The sequence below is a fragment of the Alosa sapidissima genome, chromosome 14 (genome assembly GCF_018492685.1).
Source record: "Alosa sapidissima isolate fAloSap1 chromosome 14, fAloSap1.pri, whole genome shotgun sequence".
Lineage (NCBI taxonomy): Eukaryota > Metazoa > Chordata > Actinopteri > Clupeiformes > Clupeidae > Alosa > Alosa sapidissima.
In genome coordinates, this window is record NC_055970.1 from 29,915,500 (window position 1) to 29,938,498 (window position 22,999).

The window sequence follows — 22,999 nt, forward strand, 5'->3', positions numbered from 1 at the left end:
TTCCTGAATGTCAATATTATCACAATAAGTCAGCACCAGTCAGAGGCTACATTCAATGTTTTGCACTTTTATGTCATCACATAACCAAAAGTATTGGTTTTACCAAAAATAGTTGTCAATATTTTAAACTACAAAAATACATACCTATAAAGTATTTTGATACAAATTATTCAACCCAGTCAAATACAAATTACGAATATACGGTATATTTTGTATTTGAAATATGGAATACATGTACCATAAATACTGCTCATCCCTGTTGGCATCACTTGTTCTGAGATACCATGTTTGGTTCAGGAGATATAATGAAGAATATAGGTGTAATTCAGTTATAGTGGAACATTTAATAGTTGCCACAACGACCATTAGGGTTTTTTGATAATTGTTTTATATCTGAAAATGTTCAGGGCTCCAAACTGTACAGGTTCACCAAGTTTCATGCTTATATGAAAGAATTTGACCTAATTTTCACATATCCCCTGTACTATAAAAGTTCAATAAAACTGCCAAAGGTGCAGCTTTTCGCCATTGACCTATGCACACATAATTCCAATTTTGACAATGTTCCACCACTTGGATTTTCATGGACTTTTGGTATGTGATTTGGGAAGGTTTCATGAACTGAATACAACACAAATAATTTCTGTTGCAATTAGTTTTGGGTTGGGTGATTTTTTCACATAGATTGCCTGGACTATAAGTTATTAGACTGTTAGTTTGGTTCATCTTCTATAAGTGCAAAAAGGTTGGATAAGGTTGAATTGGAATTGCACCCAGTGTCTGAGAATGCTTATAGAAATATAAAATGGCCTTGGCCTTAGACTTTACCCTGAGACAACATGCACTTCTTTTGAGTTCTTTTCTGAAATAACTTTTTACATTTTGTCTTCACAACTTTTCACATTGTTGGCTCCAGAACTTTAATTTCTTTGCAGTAACAATGCTAAACCCTCTGTAGTTCAAAAAATCACTCTGCAATAAAAGCAAGGTTTTGAACAGAGTATCTTGCATCTAATAGCATTCTCCTCACAACTAGGAACACAGTTTTCTTAGTGGCTGAGTGCCTCCTCTCTTCATTGGTTTGAGGATTGTGCTTGCCAATTGATCTGGAGTCGTGATCAAATATGCACTCTTGTTAGCAGTCTGCTGAGGCCCGGCACAGTTTGGTATTTATTACCAGTGAGATTGGACATGATTAATAGCAAGATTAGACGCATTGAAATCAGACGCAGGCAGTTTGACTGGAGGGATCTTGACTAGGATGAAAGTGGATTTCAAAAGGGTTTGCATATTTACAGCGTCAGCCTAAGTCATTTTTTCAAACTATGTTGTTGCTACATTAATTGACATGCGTGTAGGAGATAGCCTAGATAAATAATTGAACAATTTGACATTAAGCTGACAATAAGAAAATGTTGTCTGAATGTGTCAAGATCTGATATCAGTTTATGTCTTCATTTGTCTTCATTTTCATATTCTTTCTTAGATTTAGGTTGTTTTCTAATAGCGTTTGAATGATATAATTTGACAGTATTGTACTATTGATATTAAATTATGAAAATAGGGTATTTTATTTTTCAGTTGTTATATTATAGCATCTGATCTGAAAGTGCTACTGTACATGTGTATGTGTGTGTGTGTGTGTGTGTGTGTGTGTTCGTAGGTGACCTCTCTGTACCTGGTGCAGGCGATCAGCCTGCTGTCTGTGTGGCTGCTGCAGTTCTGTAACTCTATGATCCTCGGCTCCCTGGCCCTCAGCTTTGTCGTGGCGGCCCTTTCCATCAGACACTTCCAGGTGGGATTTCCTAATGACATACACAATCATATAAAACAGTCCACGGATTAATGAGACAACAGATACCAGTTTAGGGATGGAGCTTGAGGGGTGTATCCTAACGAGGAGGACGCCTTCACTGTTTTAAACTGATTGGTCTAATAAGGTAGCTACATTTTAATGGGGTTACTCTCTTTAGCCCGGTTCTTTCATGTGTTTTGTTCACACTCCCTAAGTGTCACTATGCGTTGTGTTGGTGAAACATTCTCTGAAGTTTGGGCTCATCATGCAGTGACTCGTGTTGCGTTGTAGCAGTTTTTTTCCCGGTCCAAGCTGCCCTTGTGTTGTTGTCTACCCCCAATTGTTGTTTTGCAACCTTTTAAGACAGAAACAAGAGCAGACCACACAAGTGAAGTCTCATTATCTCTGATACCGTGGCTCACCTCAGCCCATTTCATTGTTGCTCTCCGAGTGATGGAATCCAATGAATCAATTAATGGCTAGAACCACCAACTGGTACCCACAATCAAACAAAGTTAAATTTACAGTAGGTGGAAATGGATATATAGAAATGAGAATTGTGTCCGTTTGTTACTTCAAATGGAATGCATTGGGGAGTTTTGCGTCTAAGACAGATGAATGCTTTTAAATTGTTTCTGTTCTGAAGCCTGCCCAAATATGGCATCCCTGCTTTTATTTGTTGCTCTAAGTCCTGCGCAGTCAGACACAGGAGCAGTGTTGCTGTATCTCGGTGTGCATCTGCTATGTTGTGCATCTCAGTGGAAAGTTTCTACTCTTGACAGAAAGGTCCCTAAGCTCAATTGGAGACAGAAAGACATCCTCACATAACCAGCACAGAAACTCTTTCCATTCTACCTGGCAAGTGAAGCTTCTCTTCAGATGGAATGCAGAACAAACTTGTTAACATGCTCTTGTTCTTGTGCACATGTGGAGGACTTTTGAGAAGTTCCTTTAAACAAATAGTTTTGTCTGAAGTTTTCTGTTTCATGCCACTATTGACCAAAGTCATAGATCATCTTGGAAAATGTCAGGTTCCATTTGAATTCAGGACATAAGAGGTGGATTGATCAGATCAGTTTAGTTAAAAGAGTGTTACAAAATCAATACCAGGCCATGAGGGATGTATATGCTCAAGTATGAAAAAACATTTAGTCACATCCCTTCCTCCATTACTTGTGTGAATTATTTATAAATAGTGTTATCCATTCACCATAAAACTACTTGAAATAGGCTATTTATCTGTTAAGCTTATAGCAGGCATTGAAGGCATTTCTGATAAGCTTAAATTAGTTATTAACATCAAACAGCTTGTTTAAATTCTTTTTGGAGAAAGGAACTGTAAAATAATATGAGGAAAGTTCCAGATGTCCTAAATTTCAGCTGAAGTTGCCTTACCTCTAGACAATTGCTCATTTTAGTTGCAAAAATATAGAAAAGGTGCTTGTAGAACCCAATAATGTAATCATTTCCCGAAATGTAATAACTCCCAATAGAAATCTCCCAAAACCAATCCCTATAGAGGAATTTTAGATTATAAAAATCAGTGGCAGAAAGTGAGATCATATTCAGAGGGCGTTTAAATAAATTGGAACAAAGTTAATGTAGCTGCTGCCAGATCCACTTGGGCCAAACTGCTGGAACAGGTAATGATAGGCTAATATTCAGTTTTTTAGCATACAACTTGATCTTGGTGCTTAGTGGCTCCACATTTCCATTACAACTATACCCTCCTGGGCTGCTTGGCCTTCTCATCACTGCGTGTTCTTGTCTGGCACTAACATTTGAAACCTTTCACTGAAATCTAAAATGGTGACTCTGGAGGTCAAGGTGTACAGTAGATACTTGGTGAAAAGATGGAGCCCTTCTCCGGTATGTGTGTCAAATTTCAGGACTATTTACCATGTGTCTCAGGAACCTTCCATATAATCCAATGGCAGAAGACAGAAGATGCATAATAATAATAAAAAGAAAGGTAGCAGCTTCCCTGCTTGTCCCCCTATAGCTAAATATGAGACACAATGGATGGATACAGCTCACTGCTTTGCCTCAACCATTAGTGGCATGCTACCAAAACATTGACCAAGTTGTAACAATATTGGGAAATTATTATGTTATTGGATTCTGACGCCAACATTGTATTACAGTATTGAGAACATATTACATCATCAGGTTGTTGCTGTTATGAGCTACAGTATATTTATTATGATAACTAGTTATATTATAGTGTTTCATGAGCAGTTAATTACACATAACTTCCTCTATGGGAAGTTAGATTAGATGGTAAAATGGATGAGTTCTACAGTCATACTCTGGTAATAAGGGAAAGCATAGCAACGCAGGTCTGTATTATGATGTCTTAGTAAGGATTCTTAGAGTGGATGGCTGAGTATTTGAAGGGTTCAGATGCAAAAGCCTCTAAATGCCACCTATGTCAAAAATGAGATAAAGATGGTGAGGGGATGCGCTCCACACATAGTATACGCTAATCGAATAATTTAACTTCTAAACCCACTAAATACCACTCTCTTCCTGGTCTGAAATATCGATTTATAGGCAAAAACCTATAGGAGCCTGAATTTAAATGCTCATTTAAAAGAAAAGTGGTCAGACGGATTTAGAGGGTTTTGCATCTGAACTCTTCATTTGTATGTTAGCCATGTGGTTGTTGCAGGGTTGGAAAGTATCAATAATGGTGGGTTTATATGCTCATAAAAAAATAATAAATGGAATAATCTGAATTTTAGAGTTGAAATATATGTGTGTATAATAATATGTAATATTAACATTTAAACACAAAGAGCAAGACATTAAATTAACATCATACTATTATAAGATGCAATAAATGGATTGGTAATGTAAGTCTTAGATTCATTAAACTGTCCAAGTAGTTTTGATATGGCATGCACTTAGATGCTATTGTAGCACTAAGAATAATTGGACTAGTAAGATAATCGACAGACCTGTTTATTTCCTCTTCTGCATTTCACAGAGAGTAATAGACCTCTTGCACTCAGTTCCATAAGTTGTCAATAGGAGCTGTCTAGGATGGTCCACAGAGGCAGCCGTACCCTTTACAACTGAAATTGTAATCCTCTTTATGACTCACCGAAGAAGGGGCTACTCGTCTGGTGAAAAACCTAAAATGATTTAGCCTTCTCTTGCCTCTTTTCCATCAATGATTGATGAGTCTCTCTGTTTTATTATGTATGCCTTTCTTTTTTGTACAAATACTACTTTATAAATGTGAACTTTTTCAGTCAACTATTTCCTGATGCCAGTTAAGGTAAACATGACAGAGATGTTATTTTCTGGAGCTGGACTTTTACACCTCTGAAACATGACCAGTCTCCTTCAGCTGCTTTTCTCATTAATTTTACCTTATGGTTTATGCACTTATGGAAGTTATCTATCTAGCACTTATACACAGTGGTTTATAGCTTTGTATAGTTTTTATAGTGGTTTATATAATTTTGTGCACTTTGTCCTGGACATAGTCCTCTAGTACACATCCTTGCTATTGCAGTTCCAGCTGGATGTGTTTCAGGAGCATTTATCCCAGACAGATGCGGATCCCACTGGCACAGAAAGAGTGTTCATTAAAGATTTGTTTTCGTCCAAAACCTGTTATCTCTGACTGGAAGACTGGTCTCAGGAGTTCAGTTAGTGATGCCAGACTCGAAAATGAGTCTGCCATCCGTCTCCTCGCACTCTTCTAGCCTGACCTTTGTTTGACCTCTGCAGTTCAACCTCGTGTCCGCAGGCTGTGCCAGAACCCCGTTTTGAAGTTCAGATGTTTTTGTTTTTCCTCCAATGTCTCTCTGCAGGAATGCCTCTCCCTGGGCCGTCTCATGTATGTTTGATATAGTCCAGTTTCAGCTTCATTCGTGCTTGTGTATGAAGATTTTGTCCCAGTCAACAGAGGTGAAATGGAGATGTCAGGCCATGACCCAACACTACCGCTCTCTCTCTCTCTCTCTCTCTCTCTCTCTCTCTCTTTCTTTCTCTCTCTCGTAGAGGGGGCTGAAGTCCGGGGGACTGCTGTCACGAGTGGCGAAGCTGCTACTGCACACCTTGTTGGTCCTGGCATTAGCTCTCAGCATTAATTATTTAGCCAAGGTGAGCAATGAGACATGTACTACATCGTCCCTGTGTCTCTGCCCCTGTTCCATTATGTCATCAGGAATGAGCCAGTAATCCTGCATGGACTAAGTGCTGTGGAGTGCTTTCTTGTGCTAGTAGATGTTTTTTTTAAGGCAGTAGTATTTTTGGCTCCGGCACCACTATGCAGCACTTGTCTAAAATAATATTGTACCAGTCATGTTTTAGTGTTAAGATGCATTATTCTGGTATGTTAAGATGCATTATTCTGGTATGTAAGAGAAACATGCTAAAATGATGTGTACTAACACGTCAAACCCTTTCATGCCGTGTCTGTCGCTTGGATTCTTCACTTTCTTTTGGCAGAGAGCACTGCAGCTTTGGTCTGACGAGCACATCTTTAAGTTCATAAAAGCAAAGTTTGGCCTTGGGGCCACCAGGTATGCGCCCACCCACACACACACACACACACACACACACACACACACACACACTGCACACACATTTTTTTACTCACTATTCATCTAGATTAACGAGAAGTTGTGTTCATGGTGTATGTAAGGCCAGGGACAGTGCTTAATGCCAAGTCCATTAATCTCTGGCAGATTTATAAATTCCCATTCAACTCGGAGGAAAAAGGTATCTGTCACGGAGAGCCATTCTTCTCCATCCGTAGCCGCTCACAGAGCTATCTCTAATAAAGCACTCAGCAGCTGTATCAGTGATCAGACACAGCCTTAAAAATCTATGATCTGTTCCTCCTCTCAGACAAATCTCTCTCCGCCTCTCCGGTGCACTCTCTGTCCAGTCCTTTTCTGTCTTGCCTGCCCTACGCTTTCATTGGCCTGTCTTTTCAAATTACCACCCCACCACTGCAATAAAATCACTAAAGTACAAAATCTAGTACTTTCCACTACTTCTTTTCCCCCAACTCAGTCTAGTCTAGTCTTTCCCCAGCTCCTTCTCCTCCCTCATCTCTGGCTTCATTCCCCCCTTCACCCCCTTTGTGTGCTCTGGTGTTGCAGGGACTTTGATGCCAGTCTGTATCTGTGCGAGGAGGCCTTCGGGCTGCTCCCGCTGGACACCTTTGAGCGTCTGGGGGGCACGCTCATGCTGTACCCGTACCTGTCCACCCTCAGCGTGCTGCTCATCATGCTGGCGCTGGTGGCCCTGGCCAACCTCAGGTGAGTGGGGCAGCCTTGGCCTGGCGTCGTCTCAGCGAAGCAATGCACACCAGGCTACAGGCAAAGTCCTGTCCTGGTTGTGCTAGCGTATCAGGATGATCGCACCCTAAGTGACCAAAGTTCCATTTGCTTTTAGCGAGCATATTTTAAAACTCTGGGAGAATTCAAGTTTTCTGAACGTTTGATATATTCCTGCAAATGCCAGTACCATATCTCTTCAAACACATGCTGATAGTGCCTTTTTGGTAGTTGAATTAACTTACATTCACTCAGACACACGTAGCCTGCTCAGACATATAAGCTAAACAGACATGAGCACAAACAAGTTTTTTATATACCGGTACACACAGGCAAGCAGCGGGGAGTCCACAGACATCCAAGAGAACTCCGGCTCCTCATGCAATGTTCCTCAGCACTCAGCGCTCTGTGTTCTGTGGGGTTCTGTGGAGCTGCTGGTTATGCTGGCGCTCCATCTCCTTCTCTTGTCTGGTCACGTCTCCTTGTTGGGCCCTCCGCTCCTCTTGTTATCATTCAGACAGAAGCAGCTCCACACGCTCCTGCCCCCCTCACTCACATCTGATCTCCAAGGGCTGTGCTGGGGTGAGGGGTGGTGGGGGTGGTGCAGTCACACACGTGGCTGATTACAGCACACATGCGCTCTCTCTCTCTCTCTCTTTCTCTCTCTCTCTCTCTTCCATCGCCCAGTTAACATTTCCACCTTAGAAATAAATAAATAAAATTGGACCGCTGGGAGGGAAGGAATAATCTCTTGTCACCAGTGGTCGAGCTCTGCTTTATGTTTAATGCATGGCTTGCCTCTCTCTCTCTCTCTCTCTCTCCCTCTCTCTCTCCCTCTCTCTCTCTCAGTGACTCAGGCTTTGCTCGGGCACGTGTGGCAGCATCCAGAGATGAGTCGCTCATCCGCATGAGGCCAGACGTCGCCTACAATCTCCTGCACACCGTCTTCTTCGGCCTGCTGGCCTTCAGCACCATGAGGTGAGCCGCGCCACTGATGGGGGCCACTGACCGGCACTCGGACTCCAGGCGCCTGCTGGTGCTACACACACACATACACACACACACACACACACACACACACACACACACACACACACACACACATACACATACACATACACATACATAGCACAAACCCATCACCTCATTCGGCCTCCTCTTTTCCCACTCAACATGTCCCTCTCTGTACCCCAGTGCGCTATTGGATGACCTGCTTCTTTTTTCACCTCTTTGATTTTCTTTTTTCGCTTCTTTTACTTTTTTATCACTCTCCTTATCTGTCTCCTTTCCAGTCTCTTGTGCTCCCATTAATGTGTAATTTTACTCTCATTAGCCCCTAATGAGGAGAGCACACCGCTAACGATGCAGAAGTAGCGATAAGGCAAATGAGTTGATGAGGATGAGGATGAGGATGATGATGGTGGACAGGAGCCTTTATGAACCTCCCTCTGTCCGCAGGATGAAGTACTTGTGGACTGGACACATGTGTGCCTTTGCTGCCTACGGTGTGTGTGGCAAGGACATCTGGGAGCTCTATCTGAGGGTCATTCATTGCAGTACCAAAGCCAAGGTAAAACAACCTGCACAAACTGCCTGTGCTACAGTAGGAAAGTTGCTTCATGTGTCAGATCATCTGCAGTTGTTTACTTTAATCATTAGCCTGAACATATCGCAGTTAAGATCCTACACAGTGCAAAAACATCACTGTTCCAATTAGTCTGTTTTTATGAAGACAGACACCTCTAAATATAGAACTATATACACAAACTATATAGTACAAACTATTATAGTAAAAATATGGAGAACTTATCTTGAAGAAAGGCTCACTGGTCTATACCTTTCTGATGAACCTGATGTGTTGTTTTTGACATGTCACTTTCGTCTGCTAACTCTGTTATAAAACCACTAAAACAAGACTGTCATTCTGTGGAGATGCTATCATTGCCCCAATGTTTCATCACCGTCATACAGACACAAGGCAATATTTGTTTTAAAAAAGATACGGCAGTATAGCCATGTGGATCTGTTACAAGAGACGTGAAGTAGACTGGTAATGTGGGTTTTACCGGAGTATATGGAAATAAGGGTTGGAACACAGATAAACAAATCAAATAGGTTCAGTTGATATGCCCACTAGGTGGCAGTATGGTTACAATCTGATTCCAAAGGGTGCTGGAAAGTTCTCTTTTTGTGTGTCTTTCTTTTTACATCTTTTAACATGTTTTTCTTCTCTTTTTTATTCATACAGTTAAGGCTTATTAGATACACGGTTCCAATTGTAATTCTTGCATTCCTTTATTACAAGGTAAGGTATTTGCAAAAAATATCTCATTACATTTTGCATATTTCCATCTCCTGTTGTACTGTAACTGTGTACCACTTTAGACAAGCTATTCTGCTGAATTACCAAGATATTCCTGAATATCCGAAAGAGTTTTCTCTCTCCTTTTAAAGTTCTGTTTTCCTTTGTGGTAGCACAGATACATTTGTCTTTGTGTGTAGGCTACCTTTAATAATGTGTGACTACAACATCAGATGTAACTGTGGCTCCTTACAGAGGTTTTCACCTGGCAGTATGTGTTCTGTCTCATAGTTCTGGCCCAGACTGATGGAAGAAGTCTCCGAACTGAGGGAATTCTATGACCCGGACACCGTGGAGCTCATGGCCTGGATAAGGTAACCACAGCATCATTGACCACACACACATGCAAACGCACACACACACACACATACCCTAGTTAATGGGAAAACCTAATTGAAGATTTTTCCACAACTCCTAACCCACCGCCAAAGCAGCTGGCTAGCTGCGTTTACATGAAGCCATACAAGGCGCGTTGTTTATTTGGCCCATGAATAAGACTTGTTTTGGCCGCTGGATAAATCTGGCAGCTACCCTTTCTTTCTCTGGAATGTTCTCATCATCATATCAAGGCCGCCAAACTGAGCTGCACTGGCTACCGCTCCGCTCCGCTCCTCTCCCTGAGCAGTGGGGAAGAGTAGCCGAGGACGAGGGACATGAGAGAGACGAGGGAGCCAGCAGAGGAGAGCGGCAGCGCAAACGCTTTCGCTGCGAGCGCGATGACACCGGTCCCTCCCCACAGAGCAAATCCAATTTGCGTGGGGGATTAAGGTTTGGAGTTACCTTGGCTCGCGCAGTGGCATTAAGCCGCTTCTAGCGCGCTAATTACGCCGCAGATGAAAGAGTTAAGCAGGAATCATGTTTCGTGAAACCCCGCATCACCAAAGCTCCTCCACTTTCACGTGTAGATTAGTAGAGCTTTCAAATGCTGAGAGAATGAGAGGGGGGAACATCGTTAATTCCCATTGGCCCGTATGGGGCAGGTGAATCGTAGGCAAAAAATCTTATTTTCACATACTCTCAGACATGTTATACTGCAAAGTCAATTGCAATTGAGTTTAATTTCCCCAGCTATCCAACTAGCTACGAATTGACAAATATTTTAAGTAAATGTGTAGTCTATTGAGTGAGAACTGAAGATGAAGATCCATTTCTTTTGGAGTGGGACTGGTGGTGATCAAGATGCTGGTGATGATGATGGGACTTGATCAGCTCTACTGTTATTTGCCAAGCTTGGCTCTGCTAGCTCATTGCTTTTAGATAGATAGATAGATAGATAGATACTTTATTGATCCCAGGGGAAATTAAAATTTTGACACATTTTACTGGATCATAAGCTAAATTGTTTATGCTTCTATCAGGCTTTCATTTATCTAGTTTATAAATGATGATTTGTTATGGGAATTTGTTTATTAATATCATTATTTCTTCTCGAGGGGTTATTTCTTGTTTGTTTGGACTGTGTGTATTGATCCACAACAGATAGTAGCTTGTAGACATAGGCTCATGGGGGTGAAACTACATCCTGAAATTGCAACAGCTTCAGGTTTGAAGAACGCTCAGACATTTTCAGCATGTATATAGGAGAAGGCTGCTGCAGCTCTGCTGTGGTAGCTAGCCAACCGTCTGCACCAGACGGCAGAACTGGCCTGAGCTCATAGTGTGGCTGCAGTCTGGGATTTGGCGTTTTGTAACCTGATCAGCCACCAGTCGGCCATTGTGTCCAGCTCTTCTCACCCCTCCAGCTTAGCCATTCAGACTGGCTGGGGTCTCTCTCATCTATTGACAGAGATGCCAGAGTTTCTCTCGGTGTTAAACACCCATTTGCAGACAACCTTATCATTTTGAACATTGCCTGCCACCAGATTAATTTCCATCCCTCTGCTCTGTTCAAATTGCCACTGTTCTGTTCTGTTGTGTTTTTTCTTTTGATGGCACAATGGTTAGTTATTTTGAAATCCTGCTTTGTTTGGAATAATGAAGACAAATTAGGCTTTTGTTTTTGTCTAAGGAATTTTTTGGCGGCCCTTAGCAATTTACACTGTTCACCAGCCGAACAAAGCATGTCTTTTTTCTCCTGCTGTTTCTGACATTTTTTCCCCCTTTTTTTGTTACTGTTGTCAACCTCCCCAGATTTTCTCTCTCTCCTCCATGCTAATTGTCGGTCTTAACGCTCTCCTCTTCCTCTGTTTTCAATTGCTTCAAATTAGCAACTTTTTGTTGCCGTCTCTGTGGAATTTCTTTCTCAACAAAAATCTGAGTACTCTGTTTTCCAGGCTGGAGTCGGTGGCTTTAATTGAGCATATTGTTCAACATGCCTGGGTTTCTTTATTAGCAACTTACATCATAGGCATCTTACAGATTCTATCGTACTGAGGCTTAGCTAAGGGAGCAGCTCCAGGCTCCCTGTGGTTTTCACTGCACCATGACTGTCTTCCCATGACTGAATCATGTCTGCTCTTCTTCGCTCTGCCACGCTCCGCATGTTATAAAACCAAACTCACCCTGGTCTCTGCAATCGATCGCATTTAGAAAGGGACTGCTCACGGCTATCGGTCATTACATCACAACTCACTTTTAACGCGGCTCAATCAATAGGAGGCGGTAGCGGAGAGTGGCGGTGCTGTCGTGCCGTGGCGGGGCGAGGTCCTGAGGGGGGGGGGGGGGGCAAGCACGTCTCCGCTAGCCGCCGGCGCCAGAGGAGGAGCACAGAGAGGATCAGAGCCAGGCGCTCTGTGGAGACAACGTGACAGACGATCAGCCCCTGTCACTCTCTCTCTCTTCTCTCTCCAGCCTCAACCCTACCTGCTCCTTTCTTACAGCTCAATCACATTCATTCATGGTGCCTCCCTCAGGAACGTGTGTGTGTGTGTCTGTGTGTGTGTGTGTGTGTGTGTGTGTGTGTGTGTGTGTGTGTGTGTGTGTGTTTGTCTGTTTGTTTGTTTGTGAAAGTGAGTGTGCCTGTATCTGTGTGTATATAAAGGTTTAACTCGCTGTCAGTATGACAGACTAATGAAAGAGACACTGCCAGCAATCCTACCTACCAAATGGACTTTGTCCCCCTGCCACTTATATCGGTTTAGTGCATTGATGTGTGTTTGCCCAGTTGATGTTGCATCCACTGTGATAAATCCCTCCCTCGCCAGGTGTTCAGATGAAAATCTATCCATTCGACTGACAGATGGATCCCTGATCTTCCAATGCCGCTGTGTTCCTTTGAGATGAATTGACCAGCCTTAAAGGTGAAGGACGCTGTCCTCATGTTAAGCAGCCAAACATTTAGATGAAGGTAGCACAGGTGTCTGTTTGTGCTCCTTTCTCCCATACCGTCCACTCATATAAGGTCGTAGTAGCCACAGAGTCAATGAGTTTGTGTCCAGAAATATACACAAAGTCATTTATTTCACTCCGTGAGCTCTGAGGCAACCACACACAGTGGTGCACGATGCAACATGGGCACCAGCGTGCATAACAATGTGTCCGCAGTCCGCACAAACACAAACACAAACCGCCTACGAGCGCCCCCCACAGTCACTCACACACGCACACACATGCACACACTCATCCCCACGCATACACACACGAATATTAACAACATTAATCCATTTTTATAATGTCACCATGGGTGCAGGCTAACGCCGGATGGCATTTACATAAGAGCACATAAATCTGAAATTAAATGTAAATCAGCCCCAGTCCCGAGGTGCCCGCCGTCAATATTCAGTAATTAAAGATGGACGCATGCCAAGAGGGGAGGTAGGCGACCCGGGAGGAGGGGGGGTCAAAGGTCAATCCCATCACTCCAGTAGGGCATCTCAAATAGAGTGCCTAATGGCCCTGCAGTACCCCCACCCCCCCCCAGTCACAACATACACAGAACAGGTCTCAGGGGGTGGATCATTTTGACAGAATGGTCTTATTTTCCTCCATTTGGATCAGAACTGTGGATAAACACAGGGGGTTTAAAGATGGGGAAAATAGCTCCTCACACTGAAAAGAGAGAGAGAAGAGAAGAGAGAGAACAGAAGAGAAGAGAGAGAGAACAGAAGAGAAGAGAGAGAGAACAGAAGAGAAGAGTGATATTCCTGGTGCGGTGTCTTGCTATGCTGCCAAATAATTATATTTTGTTCCTTCTTTCTTAACACAGATAACACTATGACTCCTGCAGGAAGGAACAGTCAATTAGACTGTAACAGGGGATTGAATGGCTTAATCCTCAGGGTGGGCGTAGCAGTTCCTGTGTGCCCGTGCAGTGCTGTGCTGTGCCGTGCTGTGCCCGTGCGTATGTGTGCCACTCCGGCTCCGCCAGCGCTCTGACTAACCCAGAGTGCTAGTATTTTTGGGCCCGCGCTCACTCACTCACTCACTCGCTCATTCGCTCGCTCATCCACTGCATTGATCCGGGTGTATTGTGTCGGCCCCCTCACTTCAAAGCCTGTCCCCGAGGAGCCTGCGCCTGGCTCATTCTCTGCGCACATTACCCGGCGGGAGACGGCCGTGGCAGCGGCACCTGGGTGACTAATGGCAGCCCCCACTGCAGTCTATTAGCGGCAGGAGCCCTCAGCACTGAGACATGGGGCCACGTCGCAGTAATCAGAATTGAGGAGGCGGAGGTGGAGGATGAGCACATAGACAATTACACACACACACACACACACACACAGACACTGTACACACACTCTCACTCTCACACACATACAGGTACACATATACTCACTGACACACACACGCCAGCTCACATAGAGCTGAGGCTTTCTCAGTATTGGTAACGATTTCTCCTTCCTTGCCAGTATGGCACCATCTCACCCTGGCCGAGATTAAAAGCCCCCCCCACCACACGGCCTCTCCACTCCCCAACCCCCTCCCTCCCAGGTGAGCTGGAGCGAGGTAGACAGTGAGAGAGACTGAGAGAGAGAGAGAGAGAGAGGATGACCTCATCTGCTCCTAGCTCCAGCATGAGATAGTTGGCTTCGCCTTTTTACCTCCACACTGCTCACCTCCTCTCATCCCCAAACTTTTCACAACAAGCCGGGCTGGAAGTGGAAGGGGAAGGGGTGGTGGTGGTGGTGGTGGTGGTGGTGGTGGTGCCGGGGTCAAAAGGCTCTAATGAAAACATTCTGGCCCGGCCTTGCCTGCGTTAATAAACATTCCAGCCGGAGCTTTAATCCAATCTCTCTCTCACTCCCTCTGTCTCACACGGCATTGTCTGCATCACCTTCACGAGCACATTGCTGACGTCCCCCAGGGTAAACGGCCTTTAGTCAAGTCAGGAATCACCACGTAGATAGTTGTGTTATTTTTCCGCGTTACAAATGTCCTTCAGGTTTAACTCCAGGGGAGTCTTAAGTCCGCTGATAGTAGCGCAGGAGAATGTTTTTGAGAAGCACCGGCCTCCGATGTGTCGTGGAATTTAAATGCGGGAATCTGTTCAGAGGCTGCAGTGGACGTCCGAGCTGGCGAGAGAGAGCGTGAGGGAGCCTCGGTCCTCACAGCTGGCCATTAAAGAGCGGTATTGGGTGCTTTATAGCCACGCGCTGGAGGAACACAGGTAATTTAACCTGTGTAGAACGGGTGGGTCGCTCAGAAATCCAGCATGTTAATGTGTTCTCTGATATTTATGATGAGCCTGTAAACTGCTGACGGTGAACTCTGCCGGCATCTAATATCCTCACACACCACCCTGCTTCATTGAACTCAAATCGTTAATAACACACAGAGCTCTTTCTTTCTGTCTATCTTTCACTATCGCTCTCTCCATCTCTCTCTTTTTCTCTCTCTCTCTCACTCACTCCCTCTCTCCCCAGCTCAAAGACCCCCAAGAAGGCAGTGTTTGCAGGCAGCATGCAATTGCTGGCTGGAATCAAGCTCTGCACGGGAAGGGTTCTGACCAATCATCCACACTACGAAGACAAGGCCCTGAGGGAGAGAACCAGACAGGTAAACCTACCACCAGCACACCTTCCCACCCCCCAGCGCACGCAGCAAGAGGACTCTGATCGATCCTGTGTGTGTGTGTGTGTGTGTGTGTGTGTTTCCCAGGGATCACGTTCTGTTGTGAAGGGGTGCTGGTGAATTTTGTATGCGAGGGCCATAAATAAGCAATGGTGTTTTGTGGAGTTTATGTAAGTTTAAGGTGAGATAACAATCACACGCGTGGCAGAACAGAACCTGAGACCTGACCTGGAAACAGAAATGATGGTCGATATGTGTGTGAAAACCCAGCTTTCGCACCTCATGCATGTGCTCTCTTGTGTTTTTTCTGAACTTGAACAAAATATAGGTTTTTGACCTTGTGTCAAGGCTGCCAAATTATGCTGTGCCAATCAGAGGCATTTTCTTACTGAGTTGGACAAATACAGTACATACGCCAGGCTTCAGAATTCTATTAGACTCGCATTAGAATGTGTCAGGTGATGGCATTAATACAAATGTCTTTGACAATATCGTTTCTAATGGTAAAACTGAGTCAGTGTTATGAACTTGCAGGCCAGTCATGTTTCCTTGCCCTCACTCTTATTCGCACGCGGCCTTCTTCCCCCGTCTCGCCCCTCCTTAGTAGTTCTTTCAGTCAGTGTCTCTTTATCTGGGAAAACAATGCCATTTTTTCATTGTCTGCGCCCTCTGACAGATGGAGCACTAGTCAGGCACTTGTCAGCGGCAGAGATTAATTGTTGCTTTGCCCAATCCGCCTAGAAAGCGCATTAAACAAAGCCAGGAGCCTGTGGGGGTGGTGGGGCAGGAGGGGCGGCTGGGCTGGGCTGGGGTGGGGGGGGGGGTGGGGTGGGATGCGTTCCAGGGCACCGTGGGTGGCGCCGTGCCGTGTTCACATGCAGACCCCTGCATGAGGGTGACTAATGAGGATGTGCCGACAGCGCAAGGTAGGGCCTCCTCGCCTCTCCTCTGCTCTGCCACCGTGATGGCCGCTCCAAGCCGGGGGGACGTGAGCGGAATGGGCCTGACCACCAGCACGCCGTGCATTCTGATGTGGAGAACAGAGTGAGCATAGCCCAGCCTGCTGCTGTCGGCAGCCTCCACTACAGTGCACACGTCTCCAGTTAGCTCAGCTACCTCACCATCTAATCCATATTGGAGTCTGATGTGTAGACAACTCTACAAGAAAAGCAAACCAAAATAAAACTATTTATATGTTTATGTGAGGGATACATCAGTTTGTAGGAGCATGGGGAGTGATGATCTGAAATCATTTTTGACTGTGGTATGTAATGGCTTTTGGAAACTGTCACCAACTCTTTGGTAGTCTGTTCCCACCCTCAGGCTAGTGTGATTTCCCTGCTGGCTAATAGAGTACTGTTGATCTAAAAATCAGCTGCTCTCTCTCTCTCTCTCTCTGGCTGGCAGGTGTACCAGGTGTATGGGCGTCAGTAGTGTTGATCTCTCTCTGTCTCTCTCTCTGTCTCTCTGGCTGGCAGGTGTACCAGGTGTACGGGCGTCAGTAGTGTTGATCTCTCTCTCTCTGGCAGGTGTACGCGCGGCAGTAGTGTTGATCGCTCTCTCTCTGGCAGGTGTACACGTGGCAGTAGTGTTGATCTCTCTCTCTCTCTCTGGCAGGTGTATGCGCGGCAGTAGTGTTGATCTCTCTCTGGCTGGCAGGTGTACGTGCGTCAGTAGTGTTGATCTCTCTCTCTCTCTCTCTCTCTGGCTGGCAGGTGTACCAGGTGTACGTGCGTCAGTAGTGTTGATCTCTCTCTCTCTCTCTCTCTCTCTCTCTCTCTCTGGCTGGCAGGTAGTGTTGTCACGATACCAAAATTATGACTTCGATACGATACCTGCCATAAATATCACGATGCTCGATACTAAAACGATACTACGGGGAAATCCTAAGATATCTGGAGAAGAAAGGACTCATACCTCCTCCAAGTGTATTGAGTCATTTGTGTTAAATTTGGTGCACTTTTGTAGGTCAATTCTGGGTTCTAAACTTCCTACATAATTATTTTTTTTTATAGTCAGTAAAATAGTAGGCCTACTTTGTGTGATTAAGTCCTTTATTGTTTGTTATAGTTCATTTACATTCTGTTGTGTTTTGGCAATAAAGTAGCTTTAAATAGCCAAACTAGGCTAGATCAAGGTCAGTGTTAAAATTACTGCATGCAAATCACTGAATGCTATGCAGAGGGGCCTAATCTTTAGGCCATCTGATGTACAGTATAGGCTACCCTAGGCCTTCCCGTGTTTATGGGATTTCTTTGACAGTTGCAAAGGGGAAAATGTGAGGATAGTCTTCTTTGCGCCCAGTGTACAAGTACGAAGTTCCAACCACTCAGGTCTTCGTCAGATAGGCCTACACCATTACCTGTTGCAATATATCTGTGTGCATTCCTACATTACGTCTATTTCTTTGATAACATGATTTGCTACCACGTATAAGCCGCTATTATTAGGACTCAACACGCTTTGGTGGTATTATGCTGTGGGCTTTAATTAGCGCATTTCGGGTAGCCTATCCTACATCTGAACAATAATTATTGAACAAATTGCAGTCTACATGCCATGACAAATATTACCAGTAGTAGGCTACTGACCGAACATGAAATAGATCGTTTACAAGTTATGGTAATGTTATTCTGGCGTGAACATTGCGCTTTCATCACGTTAGCACCCTATGATTACAGCTCATTATGTCTCGTCAAAATGATTACAGCTCGTTATGTCTCGTCAAAATTCATGGATGAAGGAAGGTTCGCTTTATCCCAGATAACCATACTCGTTTTCGCTAGACTAAAACATAAGAAAAGAACTTGGCACTAACCATGTAGTCGTGTTCTCTATAGCATATTCGTTAACCTGTCGTTCTTTGAACTCTTTAAAAATGTTGGGATATGTCTGCGAGGTGTTTAGCCAAGTTCCATGCGTAGCCTACTGCTTTTAAATGACTTTGTGTACCTGATGGCTTGCCTTCACTATTCGCGATGTATCCGAAATAGTTGCAGATTTCACTGCACCTTTTGTTTTATCCACAAGGCCTAGAACTGTCGGCAAAGAACTATGTTGACGTTGGCTGCGCACTCACTCACTCAGAGCTGCCTGCTTGACACGCCCACTTGCCTAGATGCGTGCAAGGAGCAGTGAGAGCAGCAGTTCACACAGACACAGAACGTTATTATTTTAATAAAGTATCGATTCTAAAAACGTCTGAAATCGTATCGTTTTTAGCGTGAAGGCATCGCCATACCTTTTTAGTATCGATACACCATGCAACACTACTGGCAGGTGTACCAGGTGTACGTGCGTCAGTAGTGTTGATCTCTCTCTCTCTGGCTGGCAGGTGTACCAGGTGTACGTGCGTCAGTAGTGTTGATCTCTCTCTCTCTCTCTCTCTCTCTCTCTGGCTGGCAGGTGTACCAGGTGTACGTGTGTCAGTAGTGTTGATCTCTCTCTCTCTCTCTCTCTTTGGCTGGCAGGTGTACCAGGTGTACGTGGGTCAGTAGTGTTGATCTCTCTCTCTCTGGCTGGCAGGTGTACCAGGTGTACGAGCGTCAGTAGTGTTGATCTTTCTCTCTCTCTCTCTCTTTGGCTGGCAGGTGTACCAGGTGCACGTGCGTCAGTAGTGTTGATCTCTCTCTCTCTCTCTGGCTGGCAGGTGTACCAGGTGTACGTGCGTCAGTAGTGTTGATCTCTCTCTCTCTCTCTCTGGCTGGCAGGTGTACCAGGTGTACGCGCGGCAGTCACCAGAGGAGGTGCACCGGGTGCTGCGTGCGGCAGGAGCCGACTACGTGGTGTTGGAGGACAGCATCTGCTACGAGAGGAGACACAGCCGCGGCTGCCGCCTCCGAGACCTGCTGGACCTGGCCAACGGACACGTAGGTGTCACCCAAGTCTGTGTGTGTGTGTGTGTGTGTGTGTGTGTGTGTGTGTGTGTGTGTGTGTCTGTCTGTGTGTGTGTGTGTGTGTGTGAGGTAGAAGGCTGTGATTGAAGTGGGCTAACCCTTTGTTCCCTGTTCAGCTCAGCTTCATGTCACAGGTCTAAAAAAGTAGACTTTGTGTGTGTGTGTGGGCACGTGTGTGTGTGTGTGTGTGTGTGTGTGTGTGTGTGTGTGTGTGATATGGGGTGTACGTCTGGGCATGTGTGTGTGTGTAAGTAGGGGGTGTGCGTGTGCTGTAAATAACTTGTTGGCTGCCTGTCACCTCTGTCAGTCAGTGGCAGCTAGAGGAGTGATGGCTTTGAAAGAGCTCAATTACAGGCAGGAAGGGGGCCCAAGATGGAGCCATGTCTGATCTGGGTGTCAGCAGCGCATGAAAGCCCTTCCTCGCCCCTCACAGCCCCGTTTGATGCTGCCAGTAAATGAGTCACTTTTCATAGTTATTTATTTATTTAGATGGGGATGGAGCACCTATCCCCCAGTCTAGACTTTCATCTTATGGTGGTGGGAATGCAAGAATTCTCACTGATTGCGTGACTTGGTGTGTGTGTGTGTGTGTGTGTGTGAGTCTATGTGTGTGGGCATGTTGGTGTGTGTGTGTGTGTGTGTGTGTGTGGCCATGTGTGTGTGTGTGTGTGTGTGTGTGTGTGTGTGTGTGTTGTTGTGTGGGTGGGTGGGCATGTGTGTGTGTGTGTGTGTGTGTGTGTGTTGTGTGGGTGGGTGGGTATGGAGCATGATTTTTACATCAATGGGCATAAAGCGGAAAGGTAATAATAATAAAAGTGAGTGGTCATCACCTGCCTCTGGGGGTAGAGCAGCGCTGTTAGACACCCGGGTGGTGCTGGACACTGCAGACAGCAGCGCTGTTAGACACCCGGGTGGTGCTGGACACTGCAGGCAGCAGCGCTGTTAGACACCCGGGTGGTGCTGGACACTGCAGACAGCAGCGCTGTTAGACACCCGGGTGGTGCTGGACACTGCAGACAGCAGCACTGTTAGACACCCGGGTGGTGCTGGACACTGCAGGCAGCAGCGCTGTTAGACACCCGGGTGGTGCTGGACACTGCAGACAGCAGCACTGGGAGTGAGCCACGTGAGAGGGTCTGATTTGCGTCTGAGGTGTCGCTGTGTGTTGCCAGGTGATGGACGGCGAGGGAGAGAACGACCCCGACCTGGTGGCGTCACCCGACCCCAGGTTCTGCGACGCCATCAAGACAGACTCGCCGGTCTACTCATCCCTGTTCACGCGCGTCTTCAAGAACAAGACCTTCAACGTGTACCGACTGAAGAAGCCCAAGAAGAAGGGTCGAGGGGAAGGCAAGGCAGTGGACAGGGCTGTCTAGTCAAGCCTCCCTTCCCTCCCTCCATCTCACCCCCCCCCCCCCCCCCCCCAGCTTCCAGCCTCCAGCCTGGCTATCTTGACAGGCGTCCTGAGCTCTGGTATGTGTGCTCACACCAGAGAAAGGAAGAGGAGACAATGAAGGGTAGTTTGATGCGCATGTGGGTCTGTGTGTGTGTGTGTTGTGGAGGGGGAGTCCAGGAAGAGAGATGTTGATTGGAAAAAGCTGGCCTGATTGAGGCTGCGAGACAGACGGGTGAGCTCATGCATACCAATCCTGGGCTCAGAATCAGGCAGCATAGACAACAGGGAAAGTGAGGATGAAAATGGCGCTCTGGAAAGCAAAGGCATCAGAGCGTTTTTTTATTTTTTTTTTATTTTTAACCCGCTCCAACACAAACTGCACACGCACACACACACAGCTTTTCTTGCCTCTTTCACTGAGTTACAAATAGAGGCAAAACGAAAGCCAGGATGACAGTGGATAAAAAAGGGAGAGCCTTTGATATGGGAGCGATCCGGAAAGAGCCGGAGTGGTTTGGGCAATTGAGAGTAGTCCAGGCTCCATCACAACCCAGCTGCCAGGGCCAAACTCAGACACACTGTCATGTCTTCATCTGACTCAGAAGCTTTTTCCTTTTTAATAACCGCACTCAGCAGTTGTACGCTGCCAGGGAACACACTCACACAAACAAGCAAACAAACAATTTGTGTGAATGCGATAAGTGCCATACACTCGCAATGCAGTAAAGAGCTTGATGGTCTTATCACTGTGAATATCATTTTTGTCTATTAATAACTTTAATTGGAGGTACAATTTAGTCTTTTTTACATTTACTTCTATGGTACTGATAAGATGTTTGTCTAAAATCTTTGTTTATATGCCCTGTGTTAATGGTATTAATAGAAGTGTTTCATCTAGCTTATTAAACCCCTGAGATTGGCCAGCCTATTATTATAACCTTCCATACACAACAAAAAGGTTGCACTCAAGAGGCGCTGAACAAATGAGTGTGTGATCTCTGCATTCTCACGTGGTAAATTACGCCTTAATTAGGGGGAAGCTTGGATGCCTGTGCCATTATTGTCATCTAACCTCAGTGCGTTAGCCCCATTTAGTAAAGCACCCTCAATTAGTACGCTGAATGTTTATGAATATTTTCAAAGCTTTTTTAAGTGTTTTTTTTTATTATTATTTGAATGAGCTGCTGACTTGCAATGCTTTCTACAGGGTCTTACGTAGTGTTTGGTGTTTTGTTCTTTAGTATGTATCCAGATCAAGTAAAGTGGCATGGTCCTATTTGTATTTTCACTGGTAATTTATGATTCAGAAGGCTGACTTCATGTAAGTGCCTTGCTGTTGCTAACCATAACATTGTTAATGATTGGTTTTAGCCAGATGGTTAACATTTGAGCTGCACTTTGTCTCGTATTGTTACATTTCCTCTTCACTGTATTTGTCTGTGTGCTGTGCAGCTCTGTGAATAAGGTGGGGATCTAGACCTAGACAAGGTCTAGACAAGCGTTGCCCATAGACAGTAAAGGTGTTGCTCCCAGAAATATTGCGGCCGCGTTTACGATGCCACCTTGTCGACGGACAATGCGGTATCTAGCTTTCTAATATCTATGATCTAGACTCTGCAGAGCTCCGACTGGATCAGCTCCAGTGCTCCAGCTGTCATTGGCTCCATCACCAGGGTGAGAAGAGGCAAGAGAGGGCTGTTTGCGCAGCACTGAGAGCACTAGCACATTTGCTCCCCACTCTGGCTTTGGGTTTTCAAAGCTCCCAGTGTGGTATTAAGAGGGCACCTTGCACTCCTAAATAACCGTGGGGCTCTTAGCACTGGGTTTGTCAGGGACGTTGCAAAGGGGACAGCTGAGAACTGCTTCCGGTGGTATTCCATCTATGTCTTGTGCCAAATCTTCTACTTCACATCAGATACCAGTCTATTTGAAAACAAATGAACTAATCATGGCAATTCATAAGGAAAATGGCTTTCTTCAGGATGCACTTATGTTTGTCAGTATTGTCTACTTGCATAGTGAACGTAGGATCTGCTGGCCGTATGAAATTGCACTAGAGTAATATTGTGGTTTTGAGAGTGACAAAGCTCATGTTGTTTACATTTCTTCAGAAAACATTAATGTTTCTCATTAGAGCCATTTCCATGAAGCAGTGTGCAAATGTGTTTTGTGTATTTGTAATAAAATTGATTTACATACTTGAAATTGGTGCCTACATTCTTTATCCACCTTTTCACTGTTATTGACTTAAAGCCTTAAAAAGCCTAAATAACAGGGATTGTTTATTATAAGATGGATTTT

The 22,999-nt window shown here is 45.0% G+C and overlaps 1 protein-coding gene and 1 long non-coding RNA gene across 6 annotated transcripts in view; one reads left to right on the forward strand and one right to left on the reverse strand.

The window, feature by feature from the left end:
- dpy19l3 (dpy-19 like C-mannosyltransferase 3) overlaps positions 1 to 22,999 on the forward strand; it is a 40,468-nt gene that overhangs the window by 11,918 nt on the left and 5,551 nt on the right. For 4 of the 5 annotated variants that reach the window (XM_042062686.1, XM_042062685.1, XM_042062684.1 and 1 more), the window contains 11 exons: positions 1,664 to 1,795; positions 5,810 to 5,911; positions 6,260 to 6,333; positions 6,919 to 7,077; positions 7,945 to 8,073; positions 8,554 to 8,665; positions 9,344 to 9,400; positions 9,689 to 9,771; positions 15,259 to 15,391; positions 19,117 to 19,275; positions 20,475 to 22,903. In XM_042062686.1, the coding sequence (XP_041918620.1) occupies positions 1,664 to 1,795; positions 5,810 to 5,911; positions 6,260 to 6,333; positions 6,919 to 7,077; positions 7,945 to 8,073; positions 8,554 to 8,665; positions 9,344 to 9,400; positions 9,689 to 9,771; positions 15,259 to 15,391; positions 19,117 to 19,275; positions 20,475 to 20,678 (1,344 nt within the window). In that variant the 3' untranslated portion in view covers positions 20,679 to 22,903. Of the gene's footprint in view, positions 1 to 1,663; positions 1,796 to 5,809; positions 5,912 to 6,259; positions 6,334 to 6,918; positions 7,078 to 7,944; positions 8,074 to 8,553; positions 8,666 to 9,343; positions 9,401 to 9,688; positions 9,772 to 15,258; positions 15,392 to 19,116; positions 19,276 to 20,474; positions 22,904 to 22,999 lie in introns of those variants that run through there. The other variant, XR_006022596.1, reaches the window with a different exon arrangement.
- On the reverse strand, positions 8,679 to 21,150 carry LOC121682529. The gene is made up of 3 exons (XR_006022603.1): positions 21,083 to 21,150; positions 14,099 to 14,121; positions 8,679 to 8,688 (listed from the first exon to the last, which is right to left on the reverse strand). It is a non-coding gene; the product is annotated as an uncharacterized LOC121682529 (long non-coding RNA).